This window comes from Cnephaeus nilssonii, assembly GCF_951640355.1.
Source record: "Cnephaeus nilssonii genome assembly, chromosome: 1".
Taxonomy (NCBI): Eukaryota; Metazoa; Chordata; class Mammalia; order Chiroptera; family Vespertilionidae; genus Cnephaeus; species Cnephaeus nilssonii.
In genome coordinates this window covers 25,419,178-25,445,658 of record NC_137072.1, presented here as the reverse complement: position 1 = coordinate 25,445,658, position 26,481 = coordinate 25,419,178, and the positions used below count along the sequence as shown (strand labels likewise).

The 26,481-nt window shown below is 39.4% G+C and overlaps 1 protein-coding gene across 3 annotated transcripts in view; it reads left to right on the top strand.

Moving 5' to 3' along the window:
* STAM (signal transducing adaptor molecule) overlaps positions 1–26,481 on the top strand; it is a 117,021-nt gene that overhangs the window by 33,461 nt on the left and 57,079 nt on the right. For 2 of the 3 annotated variants that reach the window (XM_079772061.1, XM_079772059.1), the window contains exons 3-5: positions 18,400–18,475; positions 18,557–18,652; positions 22,743–22,892. In XM_079772061.1, coding sequence (XP_079628187.1) covers positions 18,400–18,475; positions 18,557–18,652; positions 22,743–22,892 — 322 coding nt within the window. The remainder of the gene's footprint in view (positions 1–18,399; positions 18,476–18,556; positions 18,653–22,742; positions 22,893–26,481) is intronic. The other variant, XM_079772060.1, reaches the window with a different exon arrangement.

Genomic DNA, 26,481 nt, shown 5'->3' with positions numbered 1-26,481 from the left:
TATTATTGTGAGCTCTATGCATAGTGCCAATGTGCCTAAGGATAGTATTACAGAATTGAGTTATACTTAGTAATAGTTATACTCAGGTCAACTTAGTAATAGAAAATTCTGAAGGGTTTTTTTTTTTTTTTAGATGACCAGTAAACTATGGGGTACTTAGGGAGGAGATACTAATATGTAATTTATTTGTTGGTTTATTTGTTTTTATTGTGGTAAATATACGGGTTCGTGTCATTTGGTATTTTTGCATTGTGTGATCATCACTGCTACCCCGCTCTAGAGCTTTTTATCATCCCCAGCCAATCTCTCTAGCTATTAAACAACTTTCCATTCTCCCCTCCTCCAGCATCTGAAAACCACTTATAGTTTGTTTTTAATCTTTTAAATCATTTTATAGTTAATGTATATGAAAAACTTACGGAGATCTCTCTGGTTTATGTTATTAGGAACCTATATACTCATAGGTTGTCTCCCCCAAAATGTATATACATTTTAACAGTTGATAACTCACTTAATTTTCACTCCTTTTCAGGAAATAACGGCTGAAGCCAGACTAAGCTTTGAACAAGGAAAATTTATCCTAAAGTGCCACTAGACTTTTTAAAAATGGGTATACATAAAAGATAAAGTTTATGGTACAAAACTGGCAACAGTTGATGGATTGAGGGCACACATACCCAATGAAATGATTGATGTTTCCAGATCTATTGCTTTGTGTTATCAAAAGTGCCTGGACCAGAATGGTTATCAGTTTAAAAACAGGCATTGACAAAAAAATTGTTCATTTCTGTAGATTCTTTTAAATTTTGAAAATGAACTGTATGTTAATAAACACTGAGTTTATAATCATTCAAAGTGCATATTTTTTGGGGGTACACCCTGTATGTTTAGATATGGGTTGCTGATGGTAGCATAAGAATACTGGACAATATTGTAGGTTGTCAATGAGGTATTCTAGATACCTGGTGTGCTTTAAAGAAGACTGAGACATGTAATTGGTGTGAAAGAGGAAAGGGGACATTAATTTTCCTGAGACAAATTTAGACAGGGTAGGTTAATGTAGAGGGAAGTTATAGATTGCAATGCAATTCATAAGTTTATTTTTTTAGGCAATAGTCTAGATTTAAAAAAAAAGTATTAACATTTGGTGTTAATCTGTAATTTTATAAAACGTATAGATCTCTTTAAGAGGTCTGATTTAGGGATGATGAAGGGGAATTTTGGAAAAACATTTCTTGTTCAGAAAGATTTTTAACCTTTTGCACTCGGATGTCGAGTGTGACTCAACACAGTTAGCATTAGAATAAAGGAATCGAGAAAAAAGCAAGCGAGTGCAAAGGGTTAAAAATAAAAAGGATATGTAACAAGCAACATATTATAGAATTATTTAATGCATAAATACAATAATTTATTTTAAGTTTTTCTTCCCTAAGGAAATTATTTTTAAAAATCCTTTGGCCTCCCCTTCCTCTTCCTCTTCCTCTTCCTCTTCCCTTTCCTTCCCTTCCTCTTCCCTTCCTCTTCCCTTCCTCTTCCCTTCCTTTTCTTTTCTTTTTCTTTTTTGTTACAGTAACCTGTTTTGGAGTTCTGGTAGTTTGGAAAATGTTCTGAAGTTTTCAGGGGGGAAAAAAGAACCATTATTGTGAAATTCTCTTTAGTCAGGACTATGACTCAAAAACATGGCTCCCAGTGGTGTTTTGAAAATCTCTCCTTAATTCTTCCTCTCTTAAAAAAAATGTTGCTGTTCTGTTCTTTAAATCACACACAGTGTGTATTTATTGATTTAAAAATTTATAATATCCTCCTATATAATAAAGAGGTAATATGCAAATTGATCATCACTCCAACACACAAGATGGCCACCCCCATGTGGACACAAGATGGCCAGCAGGGGAGGGCAGTTGGGAGGAACCCAGGCCTGCAGGAGAGGGCAGTTGGGGGGAAACCAGGCCTGCAGGGGAGGGCAGTTGTGGGCGATCAGGCCAGCAGGGGAGAGCAGTTGGGAGGGACCAGGCCTGCAAGGGAGGGCAGTTGGGGGCGATCAAGCCTGCAGGGGAGGGCAGTTAGGGGTGATCAGGCCCTGCAGGGGAGGGCAGTTGGGGGGAACCAGGCCTGCAGGGGAAGGCAGTTGGGGGGAACCAGGCCTGCAGGGGAGGGCAGTTGGGGGGGGGGGACCCAGGCCTGCAGGGGAGGGCAATTGGGGGGGACCCAGGCCTGTAGGGGAGGGCAGTTGGGGGGAACCAGGCCTGCAGGGGAGGGCAGTTAGGGGCAATCGGGCCTGCAGGGGAGGGCAGTTGAGGGCGACCAGGCCTGCAGGGAAGGACAGTTAGTGGTGACCAGGCTGGCAGGGGAGCACAGGGGTGACCAGTCCAGCAGGGGAGGGCAGTTAGGGGCAATTGGGCCGGCAGGGGAGCAGTTAGGTGTCGATCAGGCTTTCAGGGGAGTGGTTAGGGGGCAATCAGGCAGGCAGGCAGGCAAGCGGTTGGGAGCCAGCAGTCCTGGATTGTGAGCGGGGTCCCAGATTGGAGAGGGTGCAGGCTGTGCTGAGGGACACCCCCCTCCCCCATGCACGAATTTCATGCACCGGGCCTCTAGTTTTTATATAATAAAAATGCACTTTTTTGCTTTTAAAATAGAAACATTCACATGGCTCAAACATTAAAACAACTTAAAAGATGAACATTGACAAACCTCCTGTCCTCCCCACCCCCATCCTCTAAGGTAACCACTTTTGTTTCTTTTCTATCAGTTCATTGTTTCTTTACACACATATGAATATATTTCCCCCATTCGTAGATAATAGGTATATTGTATACACTATTCTACATTTGTAATTAATATATCCTATTAGTATTAGAAATGTATTTCCTCTCATGTCTATTAATATTACATTAGTTGTAAAAATTGAAAAATTTAGAAATAATTTTCTAGTTTAGTATTAGTTTTGATTAGTGCCATGTAGAATATTTAACATTCTTTAATAATTATTAATTAAAATTATTATTTTAAATATATCAATTTCAGGAAACCTAATAGATGTAATACCTGTTTGCCTCATATAGATAATAAGGTTTTTTAAAAGCCTGAAGTGTTTGAATATGCTGGACTTAAAACCTTAGAAACATTCTGAAAATTTTTTTCTAACTTACTGAGATATTCACATGATTTTTAGTGTGCAGTTCCAGTGTATGAGTAATTACTGAAAAATGCCTAGCCAGTGAGGTCATATGATGAACTGAAAAGTCTCTTTAAAATCAAGAGAACTTTCAGAATGATAGTAGCAGTTTTCTTTAACATGTCTTCACATAATAAAAATAGCTTTGTCTGTTAGTTTTGACTGATTTGTTTATATTATATGTAAAAAATGTGAGTATAGGTAATAGGTTAAACATACCAAAGTTCTGTAATTGACTGCCAGATTAATTTGTGCTATTATTTTATATTTTAACTGTCTTTGCTTAAAGATATAGTTGACTGAAGGTGGAAAATGTACCTTTTTTTTTTTTTTAACTTGACTAAGAGCTCAATTTAGGTTGTAAGTTTTGATTTATTCAGACAGAATTAGAAGGATAAAATAGTAGTCATTACTAATATTTTCTGAAAAATATAAATATAAGTCTTTTGGAAAGAGTTTGTTAAAAATGTTTTTCATTGGATCTCTAATGTCCTGTCCTGGACCTGGGCTGTGACTTTTTCTGACCTTCAACTGGAGGTTGATAGAATACTATATTCCTGGTCTTTTAAGGGAAAATTCAAGTCTTTTTGTTGGAAGGGCAGCATCAGGGAGAGAGATAGTTCTGTTGCAGTATACATTTTATTACCATCATAGCCTTAATTTCCAGGCCTTAATTTTCAAAGTCTTTTAAATGCCTTTTTAAGACTAATACCCAACATTTATTGACTGCTTATTATTTGCCAAATCTTGCTTAAGTCCTTATAAACACTTTATTTAATCATCAGAGCAGGTCTAGGTACAGTAGGTTTTTCCAGTTTACAAATGAGAATCTGACCCATATTTGGGATTCTTTAATGTAATTTAAATTAAGGGACGAGTTCCTTAAGGGAAGAGTTCCACCAGGAATAAAATTAAAGGATTTTTTTTGTAAAGCCTGATCTTGATTTCCATGTCTCTTTCACTTTCTTAACATCACAGAACTATGGCAGTTGGTTTCATTCTCTTTGCATCATCATTTTTTCTTTTATTTGACAAACAGTGAGTAGTGGCTGGGCATCATGCTTTTCGTATACAGTGGTGAATAAAGCAAGCACACCTTTGCCATCAGTTGTGGTAACAGTCTATAGTGCAAGATAGAAATAACCAGGTAAAGACAATGAGCTAAGAAGATAATGAGCAGAGTGCTTTAGTGGAGTATAGAAGGGGAACCTAACTCAGTTTTTTCAGGGAAGGACAGGTGTGAGAAGATAACATTTATGCTAAGATTTTCAAGTTGAGAAGGAAACAGCTGAAAGCAGAGGTCCTAGGCAGAGGAATAGCACCTACATCAGCGGTTCTCAACCTGTGGGTCGTGACCCCTTTGGGGGTCGAACGACCCTTTCACAGGGGTCGCCTAAGACATCCTGCATATCAGATATTTACATTACGATTCATAACAGTAGCAAAATTACAGTTATGAAGTAGCAATGAAAATAATTTTATGGTTGGGGGTCACCACAACATGAGGAACTGTATTAAAGGGTCGCGGCATTAGGAAGGTTGAGAACCACTGATCTACATGAATGCTGCAAAGTGGAGAATACTTGGTGCTTTCTAAGGACATGAAAGATGTAGAGTAGCTGGAGCAGAGGTGAATTGCCCTAAGTGAGCACAGTGTTGGGTATAAGAGAGAGTGAGTGAGTTAGAAACATGTAAGGTAATAGTCAGAATGATTGAAATTGTGATTATAGAGGGTTTTCCATTATTGGTCATGACACGGTCTAGGATGTGACCATGACAGTTAATAATAATAATATGCGATAGAAGGAAAAAAGCCAAGTTATCGGAAGCATCACTTACATTATCATTAACATCTCTAAGAGTAAGACAGGAGTAATGTTGGAAAGAGTTGACAGTGAGCCAGGAGTTAAAATCATTGAGAGATGAGGGGGCAGATGAGGTTTTCTAAGTAAACTGGAACAAGAAGATAGTATGACATAATCAGAACTGGACTGTTTTGGGAAAGAGGAGGGGGATAATGATTTGGAAGAAACAAAAAGATAAAAGAGGACCCATACATATCTCATTTAATGTAAGTACAAGAGCCTTGGGAAGACAAAAAGCCACCACTTGAGATAGGAGTAGTATCCTCCTTGGGGAGCCAGGTTTCTGTAAGGAAAAAAGACTAAGGATAGGGCTTTTGTTGATAGTGGGCTGTGAATTCTAGAGGGTACAGTTGAAAGGTTTCTGAAGTTGGTAATGGATATGCAGAGCTGTTCCATGATGGAACGGATAGTCTGGATCTTCTTGTAGGGACTGGTATAAACAAGAATAGCAGGCATATATGTTCTCAAGTTGTCAGTTACTGGGTAGTAAGTAGAGACTTTCTCTTGACCTCTGCAGGCAGAACCTTGGAGGACTGGAAAGGAGAGTAGTTGGGGCTCTTTTGATTCCTTTCCATAACGGTGTAGAGGTTTGAGGTGGATAGGCTTACATCAAGTCAAAAGCTCACTCTTATCCTTTGCTCAGTTGAACATCTTTTTCTGTTTTTAAGAGCTATTTGTATTTCCTTTCCTGTGAACTGTATGTATGTATCTTTTCCTCATTTCTAGGAGACCTCGATTTATTAGGAACATATCTATAATATGACTTGTATATATATGTGTGTATATATACGGTATACATACATATATTTCCATTGACTTTGCTTTGTTATTTGTTTTCTTTAAAAGTTTGTGACTTTTATGTAGTTGAATTTATCACTCTTTTCTTACGTTTATAGAATTTTGAGTTACACAGGAATTTTCCAAGGTTTTAGTGGAATTATCTTACCTTTTTTTTAAGGTTTCATTTTCATTTTCTAATTAACAGACTGCTTTTTAAATATAATTTTAGACTTAAAGAAAGTGGATTAGAGTGATTGGGTTGAGTGATTTAGTGAGCCACACTAAGGCTGTGTGGCTCAGTTGGTTGAAATGGCGTCTCATACTCCAAAGGGTTGTGGGTTTCATTCCGGGTCAGGACTTATGCTTGGATTTTGGGGTTCAGTTTTAGGATTGGTGTGCATTCGAGAGGCAGCTGATTGATGTTTCTCTCTTTCTCTCTCTCTCCCTCTCTCCCTTCCTCTCTCTAAAATCAATAGAGTGTATCCTCAGGTGGGGATTTAGAAAAAGGGAAAAATTCAGCAGATAGTACAAAGAATTCCGTATACCTATTCCTCCCCTTGCAGTTTCCATATTATTAACATCTTGAATTAGTGTGGTACCTATATTACAAGTAATGAACCAATATTGATACACTGTTATTAACTAAAGTTTATTGTTTACATTAAAGCTCACTCTGTTTGTTGTACAGTTTATGGGTTTGACATATCCATAATGACATGTATCTATCATTACAAGTATCACAAAGAATAGTTTCACCATCCTAAAAATGTTCTGTCCTCCACCTACTCATCCCTTTTTCCCCTTCCTCTGACTGACAACCACTAATTTTTTTTACTGTTGCCTTTTTCAAAATGTCATATAGTTGGAATCATATAGTATGTAGCCTTTCAGATCAGCTTTTTGCTAAGTAAGCAAAATGCACTTAAGCTTCATTTGTCTTTTCATGGCTTGCTATATCTTTTTGGTGATTGTGAACAAAGCTTCTAAAAAATACATTTATGAACCATGTGTGTGTGTACATAGGTTTTTAGCTCAGTAGGGTAAATACCTAGGAGCTTGGTTGCTGGATCACATGGTAAGACTATGTTTAGTTTTGTAAGAAACCATCAAACTGTCTTTTCAAAGCCTCTGTGCCTGTGTTTTCAACTTTACATTTGTTTTCTTAAGATTGCTGCAGCTATTCGTGGTCTTTTTTGGTTCCATATAAATTTTTGGAGCATTTGTTCTAGATCTGTGAAATATGCTGTTGGTATTTTAATAGGGATTGCATTGAATCATATATTGCCTTGGGTAGTAATGGACATTTTAATGATGTTGATTCTACCAATCCAGTGGTCGGCAAACTCATTAGGCAACAGAGCCAAATATCAACACTACAATGATTGAAATTTCTTTTGAGAGACAAATTTTTTAAACTTAAACTTCTTCTAATGCCACTTCTTCAAAATAGACGTGCCCAGGCCGTGGTGTTTTGTGGAAGAGCCACACTCAAGGGGCCAAAGAGCTGCATGTGGCTCACGAGCCACAGTTTGCCGACCACTGTACCAATCCATGAACACGGTATATTCTTCCACTAGTTTATATCTTCTTCTATCTCTTTTTTCAACGTCCTGTAGTTTTTCGAGTACAGGTCTTTTGCCTTTTTGGTTAAGTTTATTCCTAAGTACTTTATTTTTTTTTTTTGCAATGGTAAATGGGGTTGCTTGTTTAGTTTCTCTTTCTAAGAATTCATTATTGGTGTATAAAAAAGCCACTGATTTTTGGGTGATGATTGCTGGGTTCTTTAAATAGTCAAATAACATTGTCTATTATACTCATGTTCTATCAACCATCATAAAAGAAATGCCTACTTTACAAGCTCAGAATTGAGAATTTGATATTTGTACTCAGTGTTTCGCTCTTCTTCCCTTGTATTGTGTAGACTTTTATGTAATGTGTATTACAAATCAAATACACATTTTGATTATGTCATTGAATATTCAGTTGTTATTTATCCCAGTTCTTATTCCTTCCATGTTTTATATTTGAGTTTCCTTACATATATATTGACTTAATTCAGCAAAGATTTGAGTTCCCATATCACATATATGTGTGCCTGCTAGGCACTGCATACTAAGGCTATAAAAGATATGCATACTAGTACACATGTACTCTCCTTCCCTTCATAATATAGATATACATACAGGGATAGGCAAAAGGGGGTTTACAGTTGTTTGTATGGAAAAAGACATGCAGGTTATAATTATTACAATTGCTTGATTAACTTTGTTTTGCCTACTCACAATTGTAAACCTGTGTTTACTCACCACTGTATATTCTTGAATGGTAAGTTGTAGTAAAGCACTTTTTATAGCATGTCAAATGAAAATGTAAAATTTAATTCACTCTGAAATAGCTTTGGAAGCTAAAGTTGTAAAGCTAACTTGATAGAAGAAGATATGTTTGTGCTTTCTAGAACTAACATTGTTGAGTGCCTCTAAGTCCCTGGCACCAGTCTAGTATTGTAATAACATACTGATAAGAAAGCATTATCATTCCCTATTATAGATGAGGTCTGTCAAGTTACAACTCTTTTTCTACTGTATCACAGTGCTGCTTTTGTCTGGCAGTGGTTCTCAGCCCTGGTGGTATTGCTCTATTAGGGATTACTTTGGTTGTCACACTGACATGGGGTTACTACTGACATTGATTGGGGAAGGGGGCGGGGACCAGGAGCGTTATATGCCAGATCGTCCTACTCTACAAATAATTTTCTGCCCCGAATACCAGGTGTGCATATGTTTAGAAACATATTACTAACTAGAGGCCCGGTGCACAAAATTTGTGCACGGGGGTGTGTGTCCATCAGCCCAGCCTGCACCCTCTCCAATCTGGGACACCTCGAGGGCTGTCCAACTGCCCGTTTAGGACCTGAATTGGGCCTAAACTGGCAGTCGGACATCCCTCTCACAATCTAGGACTGCTGGCTCCCAACTGCTTGCCTGCCTGCCTTCTGATTGCCCCTAACCGCTTCTGCCTGCCAGCCTGGTCACCTCCTAACCATTCCCCTGCCAGCCTGTTTGCCCACAACTGCCCTCTCCTGCAGGCTGGGTCACCCCTAACTGCCCTCCCCTGCAGGCCTGGTCCCCCCCAACTGCTCTCCCCTGCAGGCCCAGTCGCCCCCAACTTCCCACCTCTGCCGGCCTGGTCACCCCTAACTGCCCTCCCCTGCAGGCTTGATTATCCCCAACTGCCCTCCCTTGCAGGCCTGGTCCCTCCCAACTGCCCTCCCCTGCAGGCTTGATCATCCCCAACTGCCCTCCCTTGCAGGCCTGGTCCCTCCCAACTGCCCTCCCCTGCTGGCCATCTTGTGGTGGCCATCTTGTGTCCAAATGGGGGAAGCCATCTTTGACCACATGGGGGCAGCCATCTTGTGTGTTGGAGTGATGGTCAATTTGCATATTACTCTTTTATTAGATAGGATATTTTTTGTACTTTTAAGTTCTATTTCATAGTTGATTAATACTATGCGAGCACATTCATTAACTGATCCTACCTAATAAAAGAGTAATATGCAAATTGACCGCACCTTCACCATGCACAAGCCACGCCCACCAGTCAACCAGGGCAAGTATGCAAATTAACCCAACCAAGATGGCAGTTAATTTGCATACATAGGTGCCCTGAGTGGACCCCCTGCAAAGGATCGCAGGGAGCTGGGTGCATGAGCGGACCCCCTGCAATCAATCGCAAGGAGCTGGGTGTCCACGCTGGCACCAGGTCGAAAGCCTCCACTGGAGGCTTTCAGCCTGGTGCACGAGCGGACCCCCTGTGATTGATCGCAGGAAGCTGGGTGTCTGCTCTGGCTGGAGGCTTTGGCCTGGTGCCGGAGCAGACCCACTACAATCCTACATAGCAGACCCACTACATAGCAGACCCACTATGTTGCAGGCTCCTCACTGGCCGGGGCCCAGATCAGGGCTCATGCAGGAGGCAACCAATCAAAGTGTTCCTCTCACTTTGATGTTTCTCTCTGTCTTTCCCTTTCTCTTCCACATTCTCTAAAAGTCAATGGAAACATATCCTCAGGTGAGGATAAAAAATAAATAAAGAAATCCATATCCTATGAAAGACACATCTTGAAAATGCCTAAAGAAAGTTGTCATTTTTTCTTGGTGAAGGGACTGGAGTCGTGTTGATGAAAACACCTTGGTGGCTGTGGTGACTGGCAGTGGCTGCAGCAGCGGGGTGATGGGGCTGGTGCCTTCCCCTGATCGGCCCGGTTGCCTCCCACAAAGGGAGGCCAGACTTCGGCTTAGGCCTGCTCCCCCTGGGGCGCGGGCCTAAGCCGTCAGTAGGACATCCCCAGAGGGCTCCCAGTATGTGAGAGGGGGCAGGTTGGGCTGAGGGACCCCCGACCCCCCAGTGTACGAATTTCGTGCATCGGGCCCCTAGTATAGATATAAGTGGGTAGACATTTATAAATAATGTGTGGTGACAATTTTGGAAATTTACTCAGAGCTATTCAAAGAGATTTGAAATTTCATTATTCTTTGAAAAGAGAATTGTAGGATTGCAAAATTAGTTTTAGTTTTCCTTGACCCCCCTGACAATAGATTTGAGCTATATCATATGCATGTTTAACTTATTGAATTTAACTGTATTCTTTTGTAGCCCCTCAAATTTTACTTTTCCTAAAAACTTGTCCCTGCTATTCATTTAATGAGCTTATATGTGCTGTCTCACAATTACAGTCCCCCTTTCTCTTATAAACTGTGAATGTCTCACTGTGAGTGTGATTCTTGCTCAAGAGTATGCATGTTTTAAACAACATAGCCCTATATGCACGCTAACTTCTTTAGCTGGTGGTAAAAGTAACATTTTGCTTTAATAATTGAGGAAAGGTTGCCTGTATTGAGCATAATTGAGAGATGGCAGAGTATGTTCTCCAACAGATAGTCCCCTAATCAAGAACAGTTGATGATCTGCAGTTTTTCCTTTATAATCTTGACTTTGCAAACAAACCCTGGGAATGGTGCAATTTCATTACATTTTACAATAGTGTGATTTAGGCTATTTTCATTTGTCACATGGAAGAAAAACAGTTTTTTTGTGGTTGGAAAATTGGGAGAGAGAATTCTCCTTTCCTGTTTTTTGTTTGCTTGTGTTTTACCTCTATCTTGTTTTCCCATCTCAAGATAAGGAAGAGAGAGAATATATCATACAAAAAGTTTTAAAATATCAAAAGGAGCTTTTGAGAAGTTTTTGAGAGAGATGAGGGTTTGATTTCCCTTACAAAGGTAGGTGATAGAAACCATTGGTAGACTCTTAAATGCACATGCAGATTTTATTGTAGCATGAATTTTTACAAAATATTTCATTTGTGTTTATTACCATGTCATTTTTCTCACATGCTGTGTTCCTCCCAGTACTACTTATTGTTCATTTTTCCCTTATTATGGTCTTATTATAATTCTAAGAAATAAATTTTATTCAACTATGTGCATTTTTCACATAGAAAGCAAATTCAGTGGAAAATATGCAGAAATTGATAACAAATGGCTTTATAAGGAAGACTTTAATTCTAAATACTATGATACAACAGTGAAAAGTAGTTATTTTCTATATTTAACTCAACAGCATTTTAAAATTATTTTATTTTTTAAGGTTCCAATAGGCATGTTAACTTTTTATGTATTACTAGAGGCCTGGTGCACAAAATTCATGCACGGTGAGGGGGGAAGGGGTAGTCCCTCAGCCTGGCCTGCACCCTCTCGCAATCCAGGACCGCTGGCTCCTAACCGCTCACCTGCCTGCCTGCCTGATCGCCCCTAACCACTCTGCCTGCCTGCCTGATTGCCCCTAACTGCTCTCCCCTGCCGGCCTGATCGCCCCTAACTGCTCTCCCCTGTCGGCCTGATTGCCCCTAACTGTCTCTGCCTCATCCCCTGCTGCCGTGGCTTTGTCCGGAGGACATCCAGAAGGATGTCCGGAAGATGTCCGGTCTAATTAGCATATTACCTTTTTATTAGTATAGATTTTTAAAAATTTATCTTTAATTGTTGAAAGTATTACAGATATCTCCCTTTTCCCCCCATTGACCCCCTCCATCCTGAACCCGTGCCCCCACCTCCAAGGCCTTCACTACAATACTTATTGTCTGTGTTCATGGGTTATACATATATGCATGTAAGTTTTTGGTTAATTTCTCTCCACCCACCCACCAACTCCCACCTTCCCTCTGAGATTCATCAGTTTGTTCCATGCTTTTATGTCTCCGGATCTATTTTGTCCACATGAAAATGAGATCATGTGATACTTGTCTTTCTCTGACTGACTTATTTCGTTTAGTACAATACTCTCCAGGTCCCTCCATGCTGTCTCAAAGAGTAAGAGATCATTCTTTTTTACAGCTTCATAGTATTCCGTGATGTAGATGTACCACAGCTTTTTTATCTACTCATGTACTGATGGTCACTTGGGCTTTTTCCAGATCTTAGCTATTGTAAATTGTGCTGCTATGAACATAGGGGTGCATGCATTCTTTCTGATTGGTGTTTCAGGTTTCTTAGGATAAATTTCTAGAAGTGGGATCACTGGGTCAAATGGCAGTTCTATTTTGAATTTTTTGAGGAAACTCCACACTGTTTTCCACAGTAGCTGCACCAGTCTGCATTCCCCTAGCAGTGTACTAGGGTTCCCTTTTCTCCACCTCCTCGCCAGCACTTGTCATTCGTTGATCTGTCAATGGTAGCCATTCTGACAGGTTTGAGGTGATACCTCATTGTCATTTTAATTTGCATCTCTCTGATGATCAGTGACTTTGAACATTTTTTCATATGTCTCTTGGCCATCTGTATGTCCACTTTGGAGAAGTGTCTATTTAGGCCCTTTGCCCATTTTTATATTGGATTGTTTGTCTTTCTTTTGTTAAGTTGTATGAATTCTTCTATATATTTTGGAAATTAATCCCTTATAAGATGTATCATTGCCAAATATGTCCTCCCATACAGTGGAATCCCTTTTCGTTTTGTTGATAGTTTCTTTTGCTGTGCAAAAGCTTTTTATTTTGATGTAGTCGCATTTGTTTATTTCTCCTTTGTTTCCTTTGCCCTAGGAGATGTAGCCACACATATATTGCTACGAGAGATGTCTGAGATTTTGCTGCCTATGGTTTCTTCTAGGATTTTTATGGTTTCACAACTTACATTTAAGTCTTTTATCCATTTTGAGTTTATTCTTGGGCATGGTGTAAGTTGATGGTCTAGTTTCTTTTTTTGCAGGTACCTACCCAGTTTTCCCAACACCATTTATTGAAGAGACTATATCGACTCCATTGTATATTCTTGCCTCCTTTGTCAAATATTAATTGAGCATAATGGCTTGGGTCGATTTCTGGGTTCTCTATTCTGTTCCATTGATCTATATGCCTGTTCTTGTGCCAGTACCAGCCTGTTTTGATTACAGTGGCTTTGTAGTATAGCTTGATATTTCAACAGCTTTTTATTGAGCATCAACCATACTGATGGCACTATTCTATGCAACATGCAGAATGAAAGTGTATTATCTTCAGGCACTGAAGAGCAGTAGTAGTTGCTAAATAGTTCTTACTTTTGTTCTCTCAAATTTCAATTGAGTATTTATTATGTAGCCTGGCTAGGAAGTGGGAACCAAGGATGAGCAGCATAGCCCTGGACCCTGTCTTTAGGAACCCTCAAGATGGGGAGATAAACAGTTAAGGAAATTTTATGTTAGAAAAAAAAGATGAAAAGAAAGAATTCTAAATAATACACATTAATACTGTTGAAAACTGACATCTGGTAGCCCACTTTGTTAGTGGCTAGTCTATTGCTACATAACAAACAAGGCTAAGACTATGTGGCTTAAAAGAGCAATCTGTTACCTTCACAGTTTTGTGAATTAGTTAACAACAGTCAGATAGTGGATGAAACTGGAGTCATGTGAAGGCCTGACTGGGATGGATGGTCAAATGGGTAGCCGTTGATGGCTGGCTATCAGCGAGGACCTCGGTTGGGGCTATCCTTTGCATGTGGCTTGAGTTTCTCACAGAAATGTGGCTGGGTTCCTGGAGGGAACATCCTAAAAGCAAATGTTCAAAGAGACCTAGATGTACTCTACATGGCTTCTTATGAACTGTACATCTCAGAACATCACTTCTCTTATAGTCAACTAGGCTCCCAGTGCATGAATTCCTGCACCTTGAAAGGAACTGTGGGCCGCAGGCTGAGGTGGGCACAAGGGCGGGTCTCAACTCATCCTCCATGCCCCCTCCCGCTGCGGCCCCCAGTCCCCTGTCTGCCAGCGGCCCCACTCCTGCTGCTGCCGCTGCTCCTACTTGCTCATCAGCAGGTGCCAACCCCGCTCGCACCTGCTGACGGCACAGAGCGATTGGGGCCGGTGCCAGCAGTGGTGTGATCAGTGGCTGCTGTCCCGATCACCCATCAGGAGCAGGGGGAGGTGGAGAAGCCCTCAGGGGCGATTGGGGCTGGCAGCTGTTACTCGCACCTGCTGATGGCTCTGAGCGATCGGGCTGGCACCTAGCACTGGCAGCGGGTATGAGCGGGGCCAGAACCAGCAGTAGGTGTGAGCGCCTGGCGGGACCATGGCCTGCAGGAGCAAAGAATTTTCTGTAACCACCAGAGGTTCGCCCCAATGACAGCGACCAGCACCCCACCTTGGTCTGGCGCCCCCGCTCATCTACACTATCCTGCCGCAGCCGACGCCCGCCATGTTCCATGCTCTGCTGGCCTGCTGATGCTCGCCATGTTCCATGCATGCCCCCTGGTGGTCAGCACATGTCATAGCAACCGGTTGTTCGGTTGTTCCGCTATTCAGTCTATTTGCATATTAGCCTTTTATTATATAAGATTGGTCAAACAGCTCACTGAGTTTAACCCAGAATCAAGGTGAGGGTTAGATATTGCCCCTTGATTCTTGAAAAGTTTATTTTCTGTCTCATCTACAATTTTAGAAAAAAATATTAGAAGCCACAACTACATGAAAGTATTGTCCTTTTTTTCTCACTCTCCTGTGAACTAACTACATGACCCAGGTTTATGCATAAAAAGATGATTTTGTGGCCCTGGACAGTGTGGCTAAGTGATAAGAGTATCGGCCGGCACACTGAAGGGTTGTGGGTTCCAGTCCCGGTCAACTGCATGTTTCCTGGGTTGCAGTTTACTCCCCACCCCCAGTTGGGGTGCGTGCAGGAGGCAACCAGTCAATGTGGCTCTCTCCCATCAATGTTTCTCTCTATCTCTCCTTCCCTCCTTCCCTCACTCCCTTCCACTCTCTCTGAAAAACAACAGGAAAAAATATCCTCAGGTGAAGGTAAAAAAAAAAAGATGATTTTGTGGATGAACATAGTTTTGAGCTGGGGTGCCCATATATCCAGTGTACTTTGGAAAATTCTAGTTTATGTCTGCTGTTCCTGTACTGTGTTTACTTGGCACCCCCTTTCATTCTCAAATGGGTACTTGCATAGATGATAAATTATACGGACACTGTGTTTGTAGTCAGCTTTCTTTTGTCATTCAGAGGATAATAGTCATAGTATACCTACTTTAAATTCACTTGTAACTCTTAAACCTTTTTAAAAATAGTATTTTAATTGTATTTTTCATTAAATTGTAGGACTTAATCAAAATATAACTTCAGTCACACTTGTGTGTTTTTTTATCTTCTTGTGGAAATACTGAAGAACTGAATCGAAAAAAAATTCATAGAGTACAATGAGAGAGTTAATACTAAATTTTTGTGGGTCCCTTCTGTTGTTGAATACTACCAGTTTTATACACAATTCTGTAGTGATTTTTTTTTAAGCTTATATTTTAAAAAATACTGCCTTGTTGGCATAAATGAAGTGTTCATCAGCATTTGTAAGCATTCTGATTGGCTTTGACGCTCTATCCTTTTTATGGTATAGTAGCCAACTTTATTTTGGTGCCAGAGATATCTTTGCCTTGATTTTAAAAATTGGCTGTGGGAAAATATCCAAACAATATAGAAATGAATGAAATACAAAGTAAAAGTTCCATCTCAGAGCCTCTTTCTCCAACTCCCCTTTACAAAAGTCATCACAAGTTTAGACTTCTTACTTTTAAAAATAGTGGTTTACAGCTAATACACCAGAAATTTTATTTAAGAATTTGGTGATAGCCCTAGCCAGGTTGCTCAGTTGGTTAGAGCGTTGGATCCCGTACACCAAAAGGTTGTGAATCCGAATCCAGGTCAGTGCACATACATTGGTTGTAGGTTTAATCCCCAGTTGGGATGAGTTTGGGAGGCAGCTCTTCCTCTCCCTCTCCCCCTCCCCCTCCCCCTCCCCCTCTCCCCTCCCCCTCCCCTCCCCTCTCCCCCTCCCCCTCTCCCCCTCCCCCTCCCCTCCCCTCTCCCCATCCCTTCCCCCTCCCCCCTCTCCCTCTCCCTCTCCCTCTCCCTCTCCCCCCCTTCCTTCTCCCTCTCCCTTTCCCCTTCTTCTCTCTCTAAAGTCAATAGACATATTTTTGGGTGAGGATTAAAAAAATAACAAAACTTAAAAAGGATTGGTGGTAAAGCAAGTATAAAGAATTACTTTCTAAAATGTTCATTCACTGAGCTAAATTATAGTTGGATCATTAATTTTAATGGTTTTAATTTTAGTATTCAGATAATCCTTTTTATATATTGTCTTTACCAGTGCTTTGAAGTGATAGTTTTGTGGTTTTATGTCATGATGGTTTTTATAACTGCAAAAATTAGCATGGGGCCACAGATTCTGGCTCCTAAAATAAGTCAAACTGTGAAAAAGGCAAAATCTAAATAATAATCTTATACTAGTAGTATATAATGTCTTTAGTCTAATAATGCTGCTCTCAGATGCTTTTAATATCAAACAAAATCAATAGAAAAAGAGCTTTAGGATCGTTAAGAGTTGAATGCTTAAGATGGCTGCCCCCATGTGGACACAAGATGGCCGGCAGGGAGGGCAGTTGTGGGCGATCAGACCGGCAGGGGAGGGCAGTTAGGGGTGACCAGGCCTGCAGGGGAGGGCAGTTGGGGGGGACCAGGCCGGCAGGGGAGGGCAGTTAGGGGCGATTGGGTGGGACCGGGGCTAAATGGGCAGTCGGACATCCTTGAGGGGTCCCAGATTGGAGAGGGTGCAGGCTGGGCTGAGGGACCCCCACCCCCCCGTGCTCGAATTTCGTGCACCGGGCCTCTAATATTTACATATTTATTTCACAGACCGTAAAATCTATCAATTTGTTAGTTTTTAGTATATTCAGATGTTTGTGCAACTGTCACTACAATCTAATTTCAGAATATTTATCACCCCCAAAATAAAACCTGTATTCTTTAGCACTTTCTTTCATTCCCATCTCTCCTCAGCCCTATAAACCACTAATTTACTTCCTATCAGTATGGTCTTACCTATTCTAGACATTTTGTATAAATGGAATCATACACTATGTGGTTGAATCATAAAATATATGTGTTTTTTGTGACCAACTTCTTCATATAGTATAATGTTTTCAAGGTTTATCCATGTTGTAGTATGTATCAGTACTTCATTCTCTTTTCCCTGCCATTTTATTTGGCAAAATACAAGTAACATGAAATTTACTATTTTAACAATTTTTAGGTGTACAATTCAGTGGAATTCAGTACATTTACTGTGCTGTGCAGCTGTCACCACTATTCACTTCCAAAACTTTTTTATCCCAAACAGAAATGTCTACATTAATAAGAACTCTTCATTGCCCCCTCCTCCTAGCCACTGGGACTCCTGTTCTATTATCTGTCTCTGTATTTGCTTGTTTTAGGTACTTCATATAAGTGGAGTCGTACAACATTTATCCTTTTGTGTTTGGCTCTTCAACACATAGATCGCAATTTTTTCCAGCCTTGTGGAGTTTTTAACCTTTGTATGCCTGGCTTTTTCCACAGCAGATTGAAATGGACCCTTATGTTGGTATATAGAACTCTTTCTTCATATACTAGTAGTTCCTTCTACTCTGTCTTGCAAATTTTAGCTCCCTCAGCCTTTTGAATTCTGATTTCTGTCCTCTCAACTCAGTGAGATAATGTTCTTTTCTTGGGATCACCTTCTCTTTACTGAGATCCAGAAACTGTCTTAATGCAGGAAGCCTGTATTGCTATCTGGAAAATGTCTCTAGGTAGAAATTGAAACAAAGGTCTAGCTTATTTAATTTGTCTTCCTTCTTAGAGATCATCATTATGCACTGCCTGTGATCTTGCATACTAAACAGGTACCTCAATGTATATCTTACATATGTTTTTCTAGTTTTGTAATTGTTTATAGCAGGAGTATAAGTCTGGTTCCAGTTATTCTATCATTTTATTTTCAAAACTTTTTTCACTCAGAATTAGCCTAAAATGCCTCATCTGTGATTGCTAAGGAAGAGAGCCTGTTAATCTTGTTTGAAAAATTTAAAGAAACTTGTCAGTCTACAATTTTTCAGTTGTGCCATTAATAAAAATTAAACTTCTTTACCATATTCTCCCTATTGCCTATTATAGTGGGGGGGGGGGGCGGGGCTGATGTACTACTAATTGAGTGTTACATTTCTCGTTTTTTAGACCTAAAGATTGTCTTCGGTCTATTATGAGGAGGGTGAACCATAAAGATCCTCATGTTGCTATGCAAGCTCTGACTGTGAGTGATTTGATTTTAGGTTCTATCACAATATTACCTGCTGAAATTGAGCCCTTTTAACTTTGGAATTTATGTTTTTAGCTTCTAGGAGCATGTGTATCAAACTGTGGCAAAATTTTTCACTTAGAAGTATGTTCCAGAGATTTTGCTAGTGAAGTAAGCAACGTATTAAACAAGGTAAGGAACATTATTCCCAGAAATGAATTAAGACAGTGATTTTTCTTTATGTATTTTATTGTTCAGTTCCTCACATTTTAAATCAGCAGTTGCCAACCTTTCAGACCTCACGGACCACCGGTTGGTAACCACTGCTCCAAAGGTTTCCTTAAACCAGTGGTCGCCAACCTTTCGGACCTCAGGAGCACCAGTGGTCTGCGGACCACCAGTTGGCGACAGCTGTTTTAAATCACAAAGGACTAGTCTGTCCTTTTTTTTAAAAAAAAAACCACCACAAAACAAAAAACTCTTTCTAGGCTATTTTCTATCCAATATATAAGTCGATATTATGTTTTGCTGAAGAGACTACACATTTATAATTTCGAGAGTTTTTTTTTCCAGCCAAATTAGAGTATATTGAACCTCTTTTCTTTATCATTCCTTTCATCTGGTAAGTAAATATGTGTATTTCTCCGATTAAATAATACCAGTCAGTTTTTGGCACAGTTGTTTTAAACCACAGAATAATTTTGTAGCCACAGAATTGTTTCCTCAATGTAGAATTGTTCAGAAGTATTCCCAAAATATAGCACTGTTGAATTTCATCTTTATATAAATAAGGCCACTACTTGACCATCATAGGATTATAATACTATATATTTACTTAATGAGTATAGAATAAAGAATTCAAATCCTGAAATTTAAGGACTTTAAAAAATGTAAGTTACTAAGTAATATGTGAGTTTTCCCAGTAAAAATTTGTGCATTCTAAAGGTAATTATTTCTGGCTTTTTGGGGGGTGGGGGTAGGGGATGCATTATACATCAAGAAAGAATTTTTTTAAGTGTTAAAAGGGAAAATGCCTTTTAAAAAATATATTTTTGTATTGATTTTACAGAGAGGAAGGGAGACGGATAGAGAGATAGAAACATTGATGAGAGAGAAATATTGATTGTCTGCTTACTGAATGACCCCCCAACTGGGGATCGCACCCACAACCTGGGCATATGCCCTGACCATGTACCCTGACTGGAAGCTAACCATGACCTCTTGGTTCATGGGCTCATGCTCAACCACTGAGACATGCTGGCCAGGGAAAAATGCCTTTTTTTTGAAAAATAAGTTTTTTTAGGTTTTTGTAGAAAACAGTACAGAAACAAGATAAGAAATGTAAAATTCTGAACTTTTCAAACATGATTACATAAAAATATTTTGCCTGTCCTGCTTTATTAAGTTGTATTTAGATATTTTCTACTAATTAATAACCATTCTTTTTTTTTCTTTTTTAATCCTCACCTGAGGATATGTTTTTATTGATTTTTAGAGAGAGAGGAGTGGGGGTGGGGAGAGAAAGAGAAAGAAACTTCAATGTGAGAGAAAAACATCATTCGATTGTCTGGTGCATATGAGCCCTGACTGGGGATCAAACCTGCAACCTAGGTATGTGTCCTGACCAGGAATCAAACCCGCAAACTTTTGATGTATGGGACCACACTCTAACTGAGCCTTCTGGCCAGGGCAGGAACCATTCTTATAATGTCCTGAATATCCATCAAAATGTATCACTGTTTATAAAGAGACTATAATTTTTTCTATAATTCAATTGAAGATGTACTCAAACTTGTACTTAGTAGAATGAACAAATATTTTGAAAACCAAACAGCAACATATAAGAGAAAGGACTTCTCTTCATTTTTCCAGTGTTTTATTTATTTTTTAGTAAGAGAACATTTATTTGAAAATCACAGAGATAGAAGAAGTAATTTGTAGAAGAAATGGGCATAAGAAACACACTGAACTTCCAAGCAAAATAGAGACAGACTCAAGAGGGAGAGCAAGCAGACAGCTTCAGTGGGGTGAGGAAAGGGGGGTTGGTGGAGGATGGAGGGATTGAGCAAAAGGAAAAAGAGGGAAGTCATGGACATGGACAACACTGTGGTGATGGGTGCAGGGTGGAGGTGGAAGAGGGCATAGGGCATAGAGGGGATAAATGGGGATCGAAAAAATAAAATCCTATATAATAAAGATATAGTATGCAAATGGTCATCACGCTGTGAAGCGTAACGACTGACCATGTTATGACTGGATCATGGATCAGCAGGAGGGTGGAGCAGTGAGCTACAAGTGGGCAGAGGAGAGCTACAGGAGGGGGCAGGGCAGCAAGCTATGAGGGTGGGCGGGGGGAACTACAGGAGGGCAGAGCAATGGGCGGAGAGCTACTGGAGGGCGGTAGCAAGCTACTGGTGAGCTACTGGCGCACGTATTCATGCGCAGAGGTACTAGTAAATAAATAACAAAACAAAGAAACAAGTTCTAGAGACAAAGGAAGGGTCCTTGGAGCTTGGAAGTGAGGAAGGTAAAGGTGAGGCACCTGAGGGGAGGAGGGGAAAGGGGAAAGCGCAGGCATGCTCCTGGGAGAGCCCCAAATGTTTTTGAATGAACGTATTGGTTTTATACTTTAGGTCAGTGGTTCTCAACCTTCCTAATGCCGCGACCCTTTAATACAGTTCCTCATGTTGTGGTGACCCCCAACCATAAAATTATTTTCGTTGCTACTTCATAACTGTAATTTTGCTACTGTTAGGAATCGTAATGTAAATATCTGATATGCAGGATGTCTTAGGCGACCCCTGTGAAAGAGTCGTTCGACCCGCAAAGGGGTCGCGACCCACAGGTTGAGAACCGCTGCTTTAGGTGAAGTATTATTTTGAAGAAATAAAGTTTCCAGGGATAATGACATGTAGTGGACCTCAAATCAGACCTTAAATATTTAAGCAGCTTAAAGAAAAAAACATGTAAAATGCACATTAAAAGTCAGAAATTAGGAATAAAGGAAGTGCACCATTTAATTGTTTCTAAATTATTTTTATAATTTTGATCTACAAAAAACAAAACAAACTATCTTCTTGCTGTACAGAGTTTTATTTAATTTCAAAATACTCTGACAAGTTCTGTCTTTCTGACCTCTAAAGTATTACCGTATTTAATCTGTTTGAATTTGATATGAGATATTTATGAGGTATCTTGTTTTTTCATAGTGTGAAAATACAAAGAGTTTATTTATTTTTAAATGTATTTTTATTGATTTCAGAGAGGAAGTGAGAGGGAGAGAGAGATAGAAACATCAATGATGAGAGAGAATCTTTGATCGGCTACTTCCTGCATGCCCCACACGGGATGAAGCCCTCAACCCAGGCATGTGCCCTGACTGGGAATCAAACCAGGACCTCCTGGTTCACAGTCAATGTTCAACCATTGCCGGCTGGGCAAAATTAGTTTATCTATAATAATAAAAGCGTAATGTGCAGATTGACCAAACGGCCGAACAGCGGAACGACCGTCCGGACGACCACACTGTGACACCCACTGATGCCAGGCCAGCCAAGGCGGGTGCAGTGAGATTGGTCAGGGGCCCGGTCATCGCCCCATGATCCTCCCACAGAGGGAGGCCCAGGCCACCTGCAGGCGGGGCGGTCAATTGGGGGTGTTCCACAATTGCCCCAAAGAGGGAGGCCCAGGCACCGGCTGGCAGGGTGATCAATCAGGGGGCTCCAAGATTGCCCCAAAGAGGGAGGCCCAGGGATTGTGTGGTGGCGGACACGGGCAACACCAGGCCAACGCAGGTGTGGGTGGGGGGCGGGGCCACGAGACAGCCAGGGCCTCGAGGCAGCTGTGGCTGCAAAGGCCTACCCTTGCACGAATTTCATGCATCGGGCCTCTAGTTTTTAATAACCAACTATAGTTTCTTATGTATTGTCTATAGCTAGGGGTAATTTGTTTTCTCTTTTTCTGTTTTGGTTTCTTTTTGCTAGGGATAATTTATGATTTAAAAAGAGAATTACAACACTTAAGAATTCTTATATTTAATATATCTATATTAAATAATTGGCCAGAAATTAGTGTACTTTTTAGTAATTTTTTTGGTATGAAAAACTTTAATGAAAACATTAACCATACAAAAATTAAATAGCAAAACCATTCAAAATGACTTACAATTCAAACAGGTTTGGCTTACTGATAATTCTCTATCAACTGATTATTTCCAGATACATTTCTCTATCAACTGACTATTTCCAGATAAAATCTTATTAATTATTTTCTTTATTTTTAGGGTCATCCTAAAGTGTGTGAAAAATTAAAGGCCCTTATGGTTGAATGGACAGATGAATTTAAGAATGATCCACAGCTCAGTCTAATATCGGCAATGATTAAGAACCTTAAAGAACAAGGAGTTACATTCCCAGCTATTGGCTCTCAGGTATTTTGTAAAGTTGTATGTGTGCTACAGTGTTTTTCTAAAGTAGCCATATTTATTTGAACTTTTCACCCCTCCAAACCCAGGTAGCTTTTATTACTTCGAAGGATTTTTTGTTAATAATAATTTGCATTTCGAGGTGCCATAAAAAATAGGGTGGAATATTAATGTGTTCCAACTTCTACTTTCCCACTGTTTCTCCTTTTTTATAAATGAATTTGCTGTAACATTTGCAAGTATAATTTTTAAAAATTTAGTTCTAATATAGACAAAATTACTTTATTACATCAAGTAAGTATTGTTAAATGCTCTTAATGCTATCATCAAAAATAGGGATATCCTTAAAATTAAAGATGAGTTTAGAGGTTCTTTTGATTATGAAATTTATGAATACCTGTATAAAAAGTGGGAAGGAGATATAAAGGGGTCAATGGGAAGAGAAGCACATGAAGCATTTCTTCCCTTAATAAAACCTGACCAGTGGCTTCATCTTTTTCCTTTCTCCTAATAAATATGACTGACTGAAAGGCTTACCTTTCCTTTTCAAAAAATTATGTAATGAGACAGATGTCTAATTAATGTCATATAAAAAATGAAAAGGGCCCAGCTGGGTGGCTCAGTTGGTTGGAGTGTTGTCTGGTACACTAAAAAGTTTGTGGGCTTGATTCCCAGTCAGAGCACATACCTAGGTTGTGGGTGCAGTCCCCACAGGAGGCAACCAATCTCTCTCTCTCTCTTTCTCTTTCTCTCTCTCTCTCTCTCTCTCTCTCTCTCTCTCTCTCTCTCTCAAATCAATAAACCTATCCTCAAGTGAGGATTAAGAAAGAAAGGGTATCTCTTATTTTTTTTCTATTCTGGATAACCATCCTTTAGCGTGCCCAACGAATCAAAAGGGTTTAAAATGTATGTATTGGTAAAATGTAATGAGTGATACAAAAGCATGAGCAGAAAATCTCAGCTGTCAAGGATTCAAGTTTGGGGTTTTGACCACTTCAGGGAATCATGAACTGATTCATCCAGACTTATCTAGACTTTCTCCAAGGCACTTCTAGTTTATCTGTGTACTCTTGAACTGTAAAAACACACACATAGAAATATACTTAGGAGAGTAAGGAAGGGAGGATATTTTACTTCAAAAAATTTGCCCTTTGAATAGTTTTACTATGTAAATTATATCTTTTAGAAGTATTCATGACTGACAGCTGGCTTTTACTACTCTCAGAATAATTTCTAAAACTATAATTACAGAATAATTTTATGCAGAATAATCCAAGAGTCTTATAAGTTTCTTGACAATAGAAGCAATGTTTAATTATCAAAGTAGACTCACTACAGAGAACCAAAGTCTAGATGCTTAATGGAATTGCAATTTCTATGCATCAAGAACCTATTCTAGAGCTTGTTACTCAAAATTTGGTTCATTGACCATCATCATCAGGTTGTTATAAATGCAGCATCTATGGATTTATTATTTTCATTTTATCAGGGTCCTGGATGATTCTGTATACACATTGAAGTTTGAGAAGCACTGCTCTCAAATACAGCTTTCAGTGCAAGTGAAAATTGCGTATCTGTCCACAAAGGGACTTGTTTCTATAAGACAGTGGTTCTCAACCTTTCTAATACCGTGACCCTTTAATACAGTTCCTCATGTTGTGGTGACCCCCAACCATAAAATTATTTTCGTTGCTACTTCATAACTGTAATTTTGCTACTGTTATGAATCGTAATGTAAATACCTGTGTTTTCTGATGGTCTTAGACCTGTGGGTTGAGAACCGCTGCTGTAGAGCCTAAGACCATCGGAAAACAGATATTTACATTACGAAATTACAGTTATGAAGTAGCAACGAAAATAATTTTATGGTTGGGGGTCACCACAACATGAGGAACTGTATTAAAGAGTCGCGGCATTAGAAAGGTTGAGAACCACTGCTATAAGAGAAGGAAGAATTAATGATCTGTTTGATATATAGCATTTTTTGGTTAACCTAGACTCCCAATTATGGGAACATCTTTAGGGATTCTCTAATCTAACACCCTCATTTTACAGATGAGGAAACCGAGACCCAGAATGGTTAAGTGACTTGCCCAGGGCCACTTGGGCAAGAGTAGTTGACAGAGCTGGAAGTAGAACACAGGCTTCCTGACTTTCAGTCCAGTGTTCTTTCTACTACACCAGTGGTCGGCAAACTCATTAGTCAACAGAGCCAAATATCAACAGTACAACGATTGAAATTTCTTTTGAGAGCCAAATTTTTTAAACTTAAACTTCTTCTAATGCTACTTCTTCAAAATAGACTCGCCCAGGCTGTGGTATTTTGTGGAAGAGCCACACTCAAGGGGCCAAAGAGCCGCATGTGGCTCGCGAGCTGCAGTTTGCCGACCACTGTACTACACCATTCTGCCTTCCGTTGATATAGAAGTTAGTGGATATGTGTCTGTTCAGACTAGGCTTCAAAGGACAAGAAGTGGAGTGAACACGGCAGGAGGATTGATTGATTGATTGGCATAGAAGTTAGGTTACTCTCCTGCTCAAAAGATTCAGGACATAGATCAGCAACATTAAAGTTAGGAGTTACTTTTCTTCTTTTCATCTAGATGTTACACAATACATGAAACCTAATTTTATTATAGTTGCTATCATTTAGCCACAAGAAATATATAAAATGCATATAAAGTACGATAAGATGAAATAGAATTGTGATTTTTTTTATAGTACTTTCTGAAAAGTGTATCATTGAAAACACTGTTTGTAAAGAACTTTATGTTTAATGAAAAAAATGTGTCATCTAGGGAAAAAAGGGAAGATCTGTAATACTTTCAACAATAAAGATAAAATTTTTAAAAAGTGTCATCTAGGATCAACTGTAGAAGTACCTCTAGATTTTGAAGTCACTTAGTTGTATGTCGTCACACTTAGTCAGACTAGATTTTTGTTAGCATTCTTAACAAAAGCCTATGAAAATATAAGGATTTTTAAGTTTATTATTTACCCAAGTTCAGAAGAAAATAATAAAAATGATAAAAGTTAGACTTTTTAGTTACCTAACTTATTTTCATGCTGTTGTGATTTTTTTTTTTTTTTAGTACTAACTTTTGATGTAGAGATGAAAGTAATGGTAAACTGCTACTGTATTTGGCTAGTTAATAAGACAAGTGTCATTGCTACACGTAGAACCTGATGAGAGAAAGGAACTTTGAAAATTGTGCAGTTCAGGAGTGCAGGCTTAATGCAGCTTGTTCTGCACTTTCTAATGGACCAATAGAGATTTCTTCACAAAAAATCAACATATTTGTTTTGTGAAATTGACCAGATTGTGAAAAATTTTTATATATTATGAAAAAGGTTGCCTCTGACTTTCAATTTTCAGTTGTATAATGATTAAAACACTGCAACAAGAGATGGATCAGAATTGAAGGTACTTAAAGTTCTATGCAGTGAACTATAAAAAGCTTTTTTGTAATCAGCTTTTCTAAAAATAAATGCCTTGTGTATTTGTTTGACATTATAAAATATACTAAGTGGAGAATATATAACTGTGTGTTACTATAGTATTTTGCCTTTCACTTGCTCAACAATCATTTAAAAATTA